The sequence below is a fragment of the Danio rerio genome, chromosome 22, assembly GCF_052040795.2.
Source record: "Danio rerio strain M-AB ecotype USA chromosome 22, GRCz13ab, whole genome shotgun sequence".
NCBI lineage: Eukaryota > Metazoa > Chordata > Actinopteri > Cypriniformes > Danionidae > Danio > Danio rerio.
Genome location: NC_141042.1, coordinates 15,086,814 through 15,102,040, shown reverse-complemented (window position 1 = coordinate 15,102,040; position 15,227 = coordinate 15,086,814). Strand labels below are relative to the sequence as shown.

At 37.4% G+C, this 15,227-nt stretch overlaps 2 protein-coding genes across 4 annotated transcripts in view; one reads left to right on the top strand and one right to left on the bottom strand.

Moving 5' to 3' along the window:
* LOC147831535 (uncharacterized) overlaps window positions 1-15,227 on the bottom strand; it is a 600,059-nt gene that overhangs the window by 394,037 nt on the left and 190,795 nt on the right. The gene's annotated exons all lie outside the window — the stretch shown is intronic.
* The window catches only part of lrp1ba (low density lipoprotein receptor-related protein 1Ba), a 458,912-nt gene that overhangs the window by 259,804 nt on the left and 183,881 nt on the right, over window positions 1-15,227 (top strand). For all 3 annotated transcript variants that reach the window (XM_087304094.1, XM_087304093.1, XM_087304095.1), the window contains 8 exons: window positions 422-547; window positions 659-790; window positions 3,230-3,364; window positions 3,477-3,606; window positions 5,354-5,480; window positions 5,636-5,787; window positions 6,065-6,189; window positions 7,011-7,382. In XM_087304094.1, the coding sequence (XP_087160220.1) occupies window positions 422-547; window positions 659-790; window positions 3,230-3,364; window positions 3,477-3,606; window positions 5,354-5,480; window positions 5,636-5,787; window positions 6,065-6,189; window positions 7,011-7,382 (1,299 nt within the window). The remainder of the gene's footprint in view (window positions 1-421; window positions 548-658; window positions 791-3,229; window positions 3,365-3,476; window positions 3,607-5,353; window positions 5,481-5,635; window positions 5,788-6,064; window positions 6,190-7,010; window positions 7,383-15,227) is intronic.

Sequence of the window (15,227 nt, the reverse complement as noted above, 5' to 3'; positions counted from 1 at the left end):
TGCAAATTACAGATTTACTTCAAAGGAATAAAGTATTTTTTGGAAATATTAATAGTTTTACAACTCCTCCAGTGGTAAACAGTTGAGTAATCCATTTTGAGGAAGTTAAAGAGTCCATTTACCATTTTTAAATCCATACAGCTGATCTCTGGGACTGGCGAGAGCACTTTTAACTTAGCTTAGCTTAGCATAAGCCTTTGAATTGGATTAGACCATTAGCAAGTCTCTCAAAAATGACCAAAGAGTTTCAATAATTTTCTTATATAGATGATTCCCCTCAAAAAGAATTGAAAAGGGACTTATTAAATTAAAGCAACAAATGTAAACACATCTCAATACCAATGGTAAATAAAGCTGTTGTTGATGATAATGATGATAGTGAAGATGATGATGAGTGCATAATTCATAACTCTTCTCATAGGTCGTAATCCTTGTGTACTGAATAATGGCGGGTGTTCGCAAATATGCCTTCCCACTTCTGAAATCACTCGAACTTGTTCGTGTACTACTGGATACAATCTGCGCCAGGACAGGTCGACTTGTGAAGGTACATTTACTGGATCTGATCGTAAATACATTTGAGTCTTTGGGGTATTTGTTAGTTTCAAAAGCATGTTTACCTGAGAATTTTTTTTGTTTGTTTGATTGACGTTGGTAGGTCTTCAGTCTTTCCTGATGTACTCCGTTAATGAAGGTATTCGAGGACTTTCTCTCGATCCCAGCGATAACTCTGAAGTTTTGACGCCGCTATCTGGCACTTTATTTGCTGTGGGTCTGGACTATCATGCGAGTAAGTGCACCTCACCATCCATCCATCCATCCATCCATCACAACATCCATCCATCCATCCAGTTGATGAAGATGAGCTTCTATCTATCTATCTATCTATCTATCTATCTATCTATCTATCTATCTATCTATCTATCTATCTGTCTGTCTGTCTGTCTGTCTGTCTGTCTGTCTGTCTGTCTGTCTGTCTGTCTGTCTGTCTGTCTGTCTGTCTGTCTGTCCGTCCGTCCGTCCGTCCGTCCGTCCGTCCGTCCGTCCGTCCGTCCGTCCGTCCGTCCATCCATCCATCCATCCATCCATCCATCCATCCATCTTTTTAATTTTTGTCCTGTAAGTATTTCAGTAGAACACTTTTATTTTAGTTTCATTAATCTTATTATTCAGGATCAAGTAATCTGTTTCAATATTTTTTTTTTCTGAAATCTCTTTAAAGTGATTATATAGTGTGTGTGTGTGTGTGTGTGTGTGTGTGTGTATGTATATATATATATATATATATATATATATATATATATATATATATATATATATATATATATATATATATATATATATGTATATATGTATTGTATATATATATATATATAAATTTACAATTTTCTTTTCAAAATCTTGCCACCAGCAAGTGGCATCATGTGAGAAATGTGCTTAAAATGATGTACATTTACTTAATTTCGTATAATTAAAATGAGCAGTTATTGTTTCTATATATCTGAATTAGTTGTGTGGTTTGAAACGAAACAATTATGCATTACCATGCCATGTGTACAACAATAAATCACCCATTGACACAAGGGAAACTTTCCATCGCCGGGTATCTGCCAGTTTTGGGACAGATTTATGTATATAGTGCAGTAATTGGACAGCTGTCTCCGCACTGAGACAGAAATGACACTTTTTGCATCAGCGACAGACAGTTCGCAGCTCTGCATTTGCATGATAGAGCAAATATTGGCATTGCATTGCATGTCTATACACTTTTTTTCATTGCGAGATGAGTTGAAGAGTGGTGTTATGCTGTTGTGACAGATGGAAGATAATCGAAACAGATTAGCTGGACAGATGAGGCGATGTCTCATAACAATGTGAATGGGCTTCCATTGGAGTTTTTGTCAAATGGGACATAATGTAAATTTCCAGCCGGGTGCATGAAGCTTCAGATAATTTTGTTTCGCCAAGTCAAAGCTATTTTCATAAAAACCCCTTTGAAAGGGACAGGCCTTGGGAGCCAGGACAATCACCAGTACTTTGTGCCTTTTTAGCCTCTATTGTTTTGGAGAAGAGGCAGTTTTGGATGAGAGCAAAAGGGCAAAGATATTTTGGCCAGTTGAACCATCTTTTTCAGGTAAAGCTTGGCATGTGTTTGTGGCTCATCAAAATGTATTTTTGATGGCCCGTTTATTTCCAAATTGGCCATCACCACAAGAACTTACTAAGTCCTATGCTTTTTGATTAAAAAAAGACACATTTCATGCTTTTAAGAGCATTTTTAAACTATCTTTGAGCTATTTTTGAGTGCTTGTCATTTAAATAATAACAAGGTGACAACAAGGATACTATTAATCATTAAATATTACTATTAAGTATATTATTAAACTAAGAAAAATCTCAGTAGTATATCAGTAGGCACTCAGGCGCATCCTAAATTAAATATACTTTTTGCCCCTGTAACATACGTGTCAACATTGGAATGTGAAAGACAGTCACATACAGTTACATGAATTGACTGATATGGAGATTGAAAATGATGGGCAATGGCACATGGCTTTAATGGTAAGGAAAGGAACACAGACATTTTTATAATCAATTTAAAGTGTTTTTGAGCCAAAATAAAATATTAATTATACAAAAAAAAAAAAAAAAACCTAAAGCACATTTCTCTTGAAGCAGCTCATCATTATTTTACAGTTGAGAGCAAGGATGTTATAACCACAGTACTATGCATATAGAGAGTATTGGCTCATTATAAATGTCACTGCCACCTTTCATAGGAAGAATAAAAATATGTGAAAAATACAGGAACATATTTAAATGGGATGATAGCTGGATAGAATAATATAATACAGAATAATCCTTGGATTAAACAGGAGAGTTTACCCTGTAATGGCAAAAATAACATATTAATTGCAGGATCTACTCCATGGTCTGGATGACAGGACATTTTTGATTAATTCCCAGGGGTATTTATTTGGTTGTGTCCATCTCGAATATTTCCCCCTTTGTTGTGATCATGGCCTGAAGACTGGGTGTGCTAAAAGCGTTGTGATCATAGTCCATGGATGGAAGGCATTTGGCTGGACCCCCATTAGGGGGATTATTGCAAGGGAGGACAAAGTGCTGAAAATAAGAGGCACCTCTAGTGCGATGCCTGGATATGTGATTAAATAGGGGATAACATCAATCCTAAATAACCAAATGTTTTACTTATTGCAACTTTTAGAAAATGACACCTTATACTGGACAGACATGGGCTCCAATAAAATCTCTAGGTCCAGCCGAGATCAGACCTGGAGAGAAGACATCATCACAAGTGGTCTTGGACGTGTTGAAGGACTTGCGGTGGACTGGATTGCTGGTGTGTTTCTCTTCTTTTTGCATTTCTGTTTTTTTTTTTCCTAGTAGCCTTGGTGTTGTCAGGCTTATTGTTTCTCTGTTGGTTCAGGGTCTTTGTTGCTTTGCATCCAAAGGTAATATTTACTGGGCGGACCATGGCTTAAATCTCATTGAGGTTGCGCGATTGAATGGTATGTACCGTACAGTGGTCATATCGGAAGAACTCGATCAACCTAGAGCCATTGCGGTACACCCAGTGAAGGGGTATGTATCTGCCTTTAAAATTGCTCTGTGGGTTATTTGTTTCTAGTGCTTAGCTTCTGTTTCACCCAACTATAGCAACACCGCTTAAATGAACAACCTTTGATTGTCTAGAGAACCGTTAATGTGTGCAATTAGCACCTCAAAGCTTGTTAACTGCAGATGTAAGTCCTCCTTAAAGCCCTATGATTTCTTTTGCATGCACGCTAATAGGAGAGGGCCATCATAATCTTGACCTTGTGTTTGTATTTAGTTACCTCATTATCTACAGCTCTGTATTGTAAAGGTGGAGTTTAAACATTAAGCTTTAAAAACATATTTCAAATCCCTATTGAGGTATTACGTTGTTTGTCTTACTAAGAATTTTAAGTCACTTTTTAAAATGGGATTAGCAATGAGCAACTTCATTCAGTAGATCACTGTTGCTGTTTTTTATAATCAATATGACGGGTGAACAAACCTGCTCCAGGAAGGCCATGGTTGTGCAGAGTTTAGCTCAGACCCTGATTAAAAACATCTAAACTATATAATCATGGTATTTTGACTCACTAGAGACTTTCAGGGAAGTGTATTGGAGCTAAACTGAGCAACATGTTGGCCCTTGATGAGCAAGATTGGACACCTTTGTGATATAATATTAGAGTAACTTTTTTTGCACATTTTTTTGGTATTTTTGACTTATTTACTGTTGCATGCTATTCCAAAGAAAGGTTTGTCCTTATAGACTGTCTTCAAACAAACTATTTTCACTATTCTTTAGCAACTGAAATGACCTAGAGCTTAATGATGGGTAAACAAACGTGCTTTGGGAAGACCATGGTTGTGCAGAGTTTAGCTCGGACCCTGATTAAACCAACTGAAATAAATAATCATGGTCTTCAGACTCACTGGAAACTTCCAGGGAAGGGTTTTGGAGTTAAACTGAGCAACATGTTGGTCCCTGATAAGCAAGATTAGACACTTTTGTGATATGATATTGGAGTAACTTTTCTTACAAGTTTTTTGGTGTTTTTGACTTATTTACTGTTGCATGCTATTCCAAAGAAAGGTTTGTCCTTATAGACGGCCATTAAATAAGCCATTTTCACTATTCCTTGGCAACTGAAATGACCAAAGACTCACTGACGGGTGTACAAACCTGCTCTAGGAAGGCCATGGCTGTGCAGAGTTTAGCTCAGACCCCAATTAAACAAACCTGAACTATAAAATCATAGTCTTTTGACTGATTGTAAACATCCAGGAAAGGTTTTGGAGTTAAACGGAGCAAGATGTTGGCCCTCGATAAGTAAACTATTCTTACACATTTTTTGGTCTATTTGATTTATTTTGTGCAAACATCTTTGTACTTGTACCTAAAATGTTTGTAATGGTACCTTAAGGGTACATATTGTTACATTTAGATGACAGTGTACTTCTTTAATAGATAAATTAAGAAATAAGGTAAAGTGTTTAGAAAACACCTTTGTGTTTCAATCACAATGTGAGTGAAATGTTCTTGGACACAAAAATGGTACAAATTTTGCATATTTTTTCACTTAGTAATGGGCTGTGAATGATAGAGAAGTGTAAAAACTGAACCTAATTAGGATTTCTGAAATTCCCAGGAGGACTTGAACAGTTTAACCACAGCCAAATGAAGCCTGATAGCATTGCGCTTGTTTTCACTGTAACCGAAGATAAATCTTCGAGTGCAAAGGTCAGAAATCCTCAGGAAGGCTACTTAAATGAGTTTTCCTTTGAATACATGCAGGTTTCTTTTCTGGACAGAGTGGGGCCAAAGTCCTACCATCTCCAGGTCACGTCTTGATGGTTCAGAGCAATCTGTGCTTGTTAGCACCGGACTGGCACGGCCTAACGGCGTCTCCATAGACTACCAGGTCTGCTTCTTCTACTTGCCTAAAGTGCTTACGCTGCAGGCTGCCGTCCATGTTGATTTCATGCCTTATCTAGCAGCTATAGGGCACCAAGAACATATAACCCTTCGGTCTTAATACAACAGATGCATGAAGTTTGTCTTCCAACTGCATTGCAGGAAAATAAATTATACTGGTGCGATGCCCGCAATAACAAGATCGAAAGAATCAACCTTGAGCGGGGTGAACAGAGGGAGATTGTGTTCTCATCGAGTGGGGTGGATATGTTTTCCATAGCAGTCTTCGGAGCTTACCTCTTCTGGTCTGACAGGTAATTTATTTTTCCATAAATGTTACAGTCTCTAAGAATGGCCTAAGAAAGCAGATATCGTCCCACTTTCCCTACAAGGTCACAATGCTAGCGCAAAAAAGACTCATTTGATTATTTCAGAATCTCCCACGGTTCAATATCATTCCAAGGATAGGTTACCTCACCTTCTGTTAGAGCAGCTGTGTACTTATTTTAATGAGTTCTTTGCTTTTAATTAGTCGAGGGCCATTGATTTAGCGAGTGTCAAACTTTCGGTCTTGTTCCCCCATGACGGTAGAGCCTACGCCAACGGATCCATCCGACGTGCTTCCAAAAAAGACGCTGTGGATGTAGTGACCATCAGGAGTGGCTTGGGTGTCAGCCTGAAAGATGTGAAGGTCTTTAACCAGGATCGGGAGAAAGGTTGAGGTTTCACTTAATGGCAGTTTTCCTGTTTTTTTGAACATCACACCAACGCACACAAGTCTATGCCAGCTAAAGCAGGAGTGTTCAGCCTTGCTCCTGGAAAACCACTTTTATCCAGAATTTAGCTCCGACATAGCTTCCTTTATGTTTGTTGTAACCCTAAAGACCTTAATTAGCTAGTTTATGGGTAGTTAATTAGGGATGCAGGATTAGAGCCAAATTCAAATGGGAAATGGCCATCCAGGAGAAGGATTTGGACACTTTTGCTGATAACAGAACACTTTCTGTTTTTGCACAAATCCACAGAAGATCAATTAGACTTGGTATCTCAAGCAGTAAATGTATGATGTATGAAACATTCTTTTTTTTATTTATTTTTTTTTAAGTATTACACTTGTGTAGTTCACCCAAACATGAGATCCACATAATGAACTAGAACTGTATTAGGGAGTACTTTAAAAAGTTTTGCATGCTAAACAATGAAAGAGCTACAGTAATGTTATGCTGGTTTTACACCAAACTGCATCACTGACTCATGGATGACTCAAGCATGGATGTTCACTCTACTTGAAATATTTGAAAGTGTGCATTACACATTATTGAGGCAAATTCCACCTTCACATTAAACGCAGTGGATTCCGCTTCATTTGTACAGCATGATGATAATTTGCCTATGTTTCTTCATTTGAATTGTATGTAATTTACTCCCACAAATACCTCATTCCAATAGTTTGATGTGCATCCAGCATTAGGTGATATCCTTTGATTAGACACTTTGTAGGAAACCTGATCTCTGATTTCCCGACTGCTTTACCCAGGTACAAACGCTTGCAGCAAATCAAACGGAGGATGCCAGCAACTTTGCTTTTACTTGGGGAATAACCGGAAAACATGCGCATGTGCTCATGGATATCTTGCTCAGGATGGACTCAGGTGTAACCGGTATGAGGGATACCTGCTTTACTCTGAGAGGACCGTCTTGAGGACTATTCATCTATCAGACGAGAATGACCTCAACTCGCCTATTAGGGCATACGAGAACCCAGTTTATTTTAAAAACATCATCGCTTTGGCCTTTGATCATCGACAGAACGCACATGGAACTAATCGGATTTTCTTTAGCGACGTTCACTATGGGAATATACAAGTCATCAATGACGACTGGACTGGAAGGCGCATCATTGCCGAGAGTAAGTGAAATGAGCTTATTTATATTGAGGAGTTATTTACTTTTTTTGATGGAAATAAAGGTGTAGTTCACCCAAAACTGAAAATTTTGTGATCAATTACTCAACTTTCACTTGTTCTAAATCTGAACACTAAGCACGATATTTATTTGTTTTTCCTACTATAGAAGTCGCTGGTAACAGGTTTTCAGCTCTCTTCAAAATATATACTTTAGTGTTCAACGGAATAATAAGGTTTGGAACCATTTGAAGGTGAAAAAGTGAGTACATTTTTAGTTTTGGTGAACTATGCCTTCAATTGTTGCATCTTCTTCTTTCATCTAGTTAAAGTTATAGGGTCACGAAACACCAAAGGGTTGTTAAAGGGTCACGAAAGACCAAACACATTTTTTGGGTTGTTGACAGTCATATATCTGTCCCATGCAGCTAAGAAGACTATAAGGACACATATATCAAACTAAAAGGTGAAAATTGGTTGTTTTTGCATTATTTCGAGCAAATTCGTTCTTCCGGTTTGAAACGAATGCAGGAAATGTTCCTGAGTGAAAGTGAAAGTGCCAAACTCTAGATTTAGTCGACGAATTAATAATTTGGCAAATAACTCGATTACTGATGCCCATGTAAACAGTCACTGTCTTTCTCCCCTGCATCTGTGTGTTTGTTTTACCTCTGTGAAAATCAGCGCGTGCCCAAACGGAAACTCCCATTTTTATGGAAAACCTTCCCTCTTTCCCCTTCCCAAACACTCCCACCTAAACAGAAGTAGACACACCCGCTTTCCTGACTTTTCCCAAACTATTGGTGTGAAAACACCCTGCTGAGACAGGGGGTTTCGTGGCCCTTTAACAATTTTGTTTACTAGGAGTTCCAATGTCTAAAAAATCCCTATTTGACAACATGAAGTAAATGTTGAGTTAATTCCTTCTGAATAGATGGATGATTTGAACGATTTTAGACATCCTTGACCTTTTCATTTCTGTCAAGTCTGTGAAGTTGAAAAATTGATTTGGAAATTGGTTGTCTGAACTTTTTTAACTCCTTTATATAGTTTTTATTCAGCTTTATACTGTCAATGTAACCCATGTATTTTCCCTAGTTCCAATGCAGCTTCACATTTGTAGGGGCATCACAGCCAATTAACGCCGGCGAAATGTAAATAAATTATCTGTACAGGGTACAGCCAATTACTCCGATAAAGCAGCAGCACAGTAGCCGGCATTGAAATTCATACCTCATGTGATTTATCAGGCCCTAACCTTGTCAACATTAACACACGTCTCATTTAATCAGTATGCCATTAACCTGCAGAGCTGTCAGTTCACAGCTGCCGCGCTGAACGATAGCTTGCCTGAGAGGAATTGTGATATTTGTCAAACGAGGCCGTGGCAGGCGCAGGGATTGTTACACCTGACCCTAGACGCTAAGCTTTATCCTTTGTCATGGATTTATGCTGATATATTGCAGACATGTATGTTGGCGTTCGGCTGATAAACAGCTTGCCTGTACGTACTCTTGTATGATAGATGTGATAGAATGTATGGGAGCTTGAAAGTTGACTGACATTTATAGTTAAACAGACATTTTTATAGTAGACCATTTGCTATTATTTGTTTACATATGCAGTTATTTAATTAAATGTTAAGTTTAAGGTGGAAATAGTCTTTATTCTGATCCTTGTCTTTATCAGAGATGTATAAAGAACTAGAGACCCATACTTAAGTAAAAGTACAAGTGCTCTATCAAAAAGTGACTTGAGTAGAAGTAGAAGTGCTCTTTAAGCACCATACTTAAGTGGAAGTACAAAAGTATTCAACATTTTTTGTACTTAAGTATTGCAAGTAGTTTATTTAAAAATTTACTACTCAAGTACTGAAAGTAAAAGTACAAGTATTGTGTAATGTAGTTATTAAAGAAGGCAGTCAAAAGACATCATATTGTTTTGTTTATTTTAAATATCTTTGGGGCACTTGATTAAGCAGAATGAAAAGAAACATGGCTAACGATACTGTTTTTCTCTGTAAATAATTTCTATGGTACAAGAATTCACATCGTCAGGCTCTTTTACCAGAAAATCACTTCACTGATGAGATAATTCAGCATGTTCATTCATACTCTCTCTCTCTCTCTTTTACACACACACACACACCTAAATGTACACTCTTACACATTCATACACTCTCACACACAGTTCTCACTCTATCTCTCTCTCTCTCTCTCACACACACACACACACACACACACACACTTTTGTGAATTGTGGGGACATTACATAGGTTACAATTGTTTTTATACTCTACAAACTTTTGAATGCTCTAACCCCAAATCCAATCTCTAAACCCAACCCTTACAGGAAATTATGTGTAGTTTTACTTTCTGAAAATAAAAAAATATTTAGTGTGATTGAATTTTATACATAATGTCCACATAATTCACCATCTCCTCCTAACATCTGTGTAATACCGATGTTGTTATACATATACATGGGCGCACACACACACAAACACGAAATTACACTCTTTTACACTCTCATACACACACACTCTCTCTCTCTCTCTCTCTTACACACACACAGACGCACACACAGGTACAATCACACTGTTTCTCTCTTACATGCATTATTCACTCACACTTTGGTAGTTTTGAAGTTTGATTGGTTAATACCACAATAAACAGGAGTTATGTCTTCTGGAAGCAGTCGTGAAACTAAACTAAACAAGCAAACTAAATCCTGTTGCACTAATTCACTTGATTTTGATTTTATTGTAAAAAAAAAAGAAAAAAGAAAAACAGGAAAGTGTCTATAGTACTGTGTTAAAAGAAACTCTAAAATACTTTATGGCTTATGGCTATGGTTTAGTATTATTTTTTTTAAATTTTGATTATGTTTTTAATTAAATTGGTCTTGCACTTATTGCTTTTATATTGCATAAATATATTGCTTTTGTCTTGGTGTGACAGTTATAGGGTTATTTTTAATACAATTTTGTTCTTTAATACAGCAGTCACATATATGAACCCTACTCTTAATTTGACCTGCTTAAAGAAAGCACTCTTTCTGAATGTATCAAACAAAACTCATGCACAGAAGACAGCATGAGCATTTACAGCTAATAAACTCATGTCAATATTATACCGCCTGCTTTTTGAGCGCTGACAGGCGAGGTCTTATGATGATTGGTTATTATCTTCATCTGCTCAACAGAAAGGGCTTTAGAAAAGAAGCGCTGTTCACCCATGGCGGGAAGAATAGCCGGTTATCACAGGTAATAGACACAGTGGAGAAAACTTGAACATCAGGCACGCTCGTGTCTGGATGGATCGACAGCTTTAACAGCCAAGAAAAGAGGGAAAGTTACCTTACAAACAGGCCAGCGGGTCAAATGTCCAAAGTGAGAAAGAGAGAGGCAGAGGTGAAGTTTTACAACATTTCTCCCTAATAGTAAATTAGCGGCTCGTGTGCCGCCTTCACTCGCGCCTCCGTCCTCCGCAATAGTATTGCGACATCGCGCATAGGAGATAAATGACGTCATCACGTAATCACCGGTTATGACCTATTACTGAACTGATATCGATCATTTTGACACCCCTAGTAACGAGTAACGATGCATCACATAAAAAATCTATCGGAGTAAAAGTATTAAACTCATGGAAAATATGTACTTAAGTAAAAGTGGAAGTAGGAGAAAAAAATAACACTCCAGTAAAGTACAGATACTGCCTTTTAGTACTTAAGTACAGTAGTGAAGTAGTTCTACTTCGTTACTATACATCTCTGGTCTTTATACAATGTTTTGATTATATTATGGGTGGACTAAAACATGCTTTCATAATTTGAAACACACATTCTTTTTTACGAAATTGACATTATTAATAGGGCTGCTTGATTAATTCAAGTCACACTTTAATTTGGTAGTTCGTTTGTTGAATTTAAGTTACATTGCATCCACATGGCACCTAGCATGTGGGTTAGGGTTAGGGTTGGGGTTAGGTTTAGTGTAAGTTGACATGTGCTTGCAAAGTTTCTTAGGCTGCATTTACACTGCAGATCTTGATGGTCAATTCCGATTTTGTGACTGTATCCGATTTTTTTGATGACCTGCTTACATCATATTTTAAAAGGGACTCGTATCCGATCGTCTGCATTTACAAAGCACATGACAAAGGCACAATGACCAGGAAAAAAAAAGAGCGGGCGCTGACTAACAGCTGATAATTAACGAGTGCTCTTTTCTCTATTCCTGTATGTAATCTGTTTGCAGCTTTTGATGAGCTGTTTTACTATAGTTTATGGCAGAAAGGTTTTCATTTGTCAATCTTCTTTTGATATATAGGCTTTTTTAAACCTTAATGTAATGTAATTAATGTGATTTATGCACGTGATGTAAGCACTAGTTTTTAATTTGTTTATATTGGTTAGGTGGCAGACATTGCGCTCTCTCGCTCTCCTTAACATGCTTAAATACCTGTACTATATGACAATATGAAAGCTGTTTAAGTCCTCGTGTATGAGATTTAAGGTTTGGGACTCTGCTGTATGTTCTGTAAAGAAAGTGTCAGACTTGATGTCATTTGCTACGGTTTTTAATGACACGTGACTCACATTGACAGGTGGAAATCCGGTCTACCTGCTTACACTGCAGACACGAGAACACAGATCTGGTTCATATCGGATACATTTCCACATATAAACAAGACCTGAATCTGATTTGAGTAAATCGGAATCCATGTGGTTTGTTCCTGCTTACACGTACACGGGCCCTATCTGATCTGTGCCACATGAGAGAAAAAAATCGGAATTTAGTCACTTGAGTAGTGCAGTGTAAATGCGGCCTTGTAGTCAGTTAAATCTGTTGAAGGAGCAGTATCAACAGATATTAAGCAGACAGTCTACTAATACTTAAATGGACCATTAAAATAAAGTCATTCCAATTTTGATGCACATTTTGTCAGTAAAGCCGGTTCTGTAATCAGTAGTAAAACTGCAGTACATTCTATCCAGTAATGCAGTGCAAATTGCACTGAGCTATAATTTAAAGATGTTTGCATTTATCTATTTTTTTGTTCTTTTGTAGCCTGAATAGGCTAAGATTTTGTTTGGTTTACTTGTTCTTGAATTTGTTCTGCTGTCTTGTTTATTGCTTGTAGCAGATATTGTTTTTTTTTTCTTGTCTAGCCATATTTTGTTAATTATTTAGGTATATAGATATATAGAAGACGCATGTTATATTTTCCCACATATGGGTAAGATATAAGGAACTTCAGGGTGTTTTGTTCCTTAACTGCCCTGCCTGTTTGCCTATAGTCTTTGTGTATTAACTAGTTTTCCTTCGTATTTGTGCTATATTTATTTTCACATTTGATTATAAATATCAACGAAAATGTCAAACTGTCCATCTCAAGTGTCTGTTGCATTTTGCATGTTTGGCACATACCTTTTTTTGTGGCTTAAACAAGCAAATTTTGGGCTGTAATGGACATATTTGTATTCTGGTCTTCGGTGGAGGTTTACTACTGATCACAGAACCGTTCATCCCTGTTCAGATGTTCATGAAAATTGCAGTTGTTGCTGAATTACAATCTTGATTTCACTTAGATTAATTGTGGAGCCTGGTTTGAATCGTTAAGTGGCCTGATGCATTTCGTTTTTTGATGTGAATGTGCTTTTTTGACAAAATGTGTTGTGGTTATTTTGGCGAATAGAAAGTGTTTTATTCCTGCCATGTCCAAGCTCTTGCCAAAGCAGCAAGTTCTATCTACTTCCGAATATAAGGACGGTGTCAGTATTGTCGAATTCAGAACCCAAGAATATTGTGCTGTATGTTTGTGTATTTGCATTGCAAAACATAAGTTTTTTATTGTTATTGCAATGTTTTTGATTAAGTAAAGCTTATTTATAAAGTAATTTTGAGAGGATCACCTGCTTATGATTGCTTGTGGCTGGTCCCGCATTACCTAATTTATGATTCACCAAACAGACGATTCCTAAGCCACTATTAAAACCCTAAGTTCCATATTACAGCCATCTTTGTTTTGAAGAATTCTCCCTTCCACCCCTACTCCTCCTCCTTTTCTAGATTGGTGGCACAGTGGCCCAGTGGTTAACACTGTTCCCTCACAGCAAGAACATCACTGGTTCTAGTCCTTACCAAGCCAGCTGACATTTCTGTGCAGAGTTTACACATCATCCCCGTGCTCACATGGGTTTCCTCCCACCATCTAAAAACATCTAACTTAAGTTAATTGACTGATCTAAATCAGCACCGTAGACATGCTCCTAGTAAGTAGTTATCTCGTAATAGCAATCAATATCTGTTCATTAGCTACTACAGCAGGGGAGTTCTCAGGATCTACCTGAGCTTTAACTCCCCTCTCGCCATGCAAATGGGAGGTAGCCCCGGGCTCGAGGATCTTATGAGCTCAGGGCTCTGTCCCGGGACAGCATGCCAAACAAGCTTTTTAAACTTAAATATCGACATACTTAAATATCTACAAATAGGCCACTATTTAGTCTAAAAGAGCTGTTCATTTTTCAAAAGGGATTTTTTTTTACATATATCTCCCTTTGGAGTGGACTTGAGATTTGTAACTTTTTTTAGCCCAAACACACACTGACTATAACTTAAAAGACTATAACATAAAATGTGGAAAATTACATTAGAACCCATTTAATTGTTTGCAGCATTGACTTAACCAGGCATGGCATCTGTTTTTCCTTGCAGAACCCTTGCGTTTCAACCACCCTAGAGATTGTAATACATAAAACTCCCAGTAAATCTGCAGTTTGTGAAATAATCAGACGAGTCTTTCTGGCATTAACAATTACACCATGTATAAAGTCAGTTAAACAACATTTTCTTCCTCAATTTGATGCTCTGTTTAATTTTAACAATCTTGACTCCATCAACATGCCTAATTTCAACTCCAAAATTCAATGTTTTAAAAGGAAACATGTCTAATATTTGTTTGGGTTTTGGGGTGAGTTCTGACCCGGACATGCTTTCGTACATTTATTCTGACAGTTGTAGCTGTGTGTTTCATCCTGCAGGTCAGTTCAAATCTGACATATTGTTGCTTCTCAAACTCAAAGGCGGTCAAGACCAGACAGTTGCTTGTCTGGGTGAATTTTCTCAGACCTCTATAGTTTCCCTCCAGTTCTAATGATTAAAGCTGTTGTTTTTTTGACAGTGTTAACAATGCTTCCAGTTTCAAAGCTTATTTATTGATAACGGTTCACTCTGTTCAGTCAGCGTGAACTTTCACAGACTGAGGAATCACACCTAACCTTTCTCGCTTTTCATGTTTGTGACTGTCAAAACTGTCATACGAGCACCCCGTGTGTTTCTTCCTGTGTTTGCCATAGGGTTTTAGTTTTTTTTTTTTACACTTAAATTCCAACATGTTTGGATTACAAGTTGTTTATAACTTCTTTCTGAAGGTACCTTTAGAGTATGATATAAGATATGCCAGTATTTTCTGTTACCCTTATGTTGTTTTATTGTCTACTTGTCAACTGTGGAAATTGATATTTGAAAGCAACGACAAGGGTTTTATATATATATATATATATATATGTAGTATGTTCACTTAACCTGTTTGCTAAATTTCAAGTCTTTGTGAGAGGAAAATACACATATCTTCACTAAAGATTTTCCTTTCCAGTAGGTCTAGATCAGGGGTGGCCAATCCTGTTCCGGGAGAGCTACCTTCCTGCAGATTTCAGTTGCTACCCATATCAAACACACCTGAACCAATTAATTAGGACCTGAACACCACGTGATAATTACAGGCAGGTGTGTTGATTATGGGTTGCAACTGAAATCTGCAGGAAGGTAGCTCTCGAGGAACAGG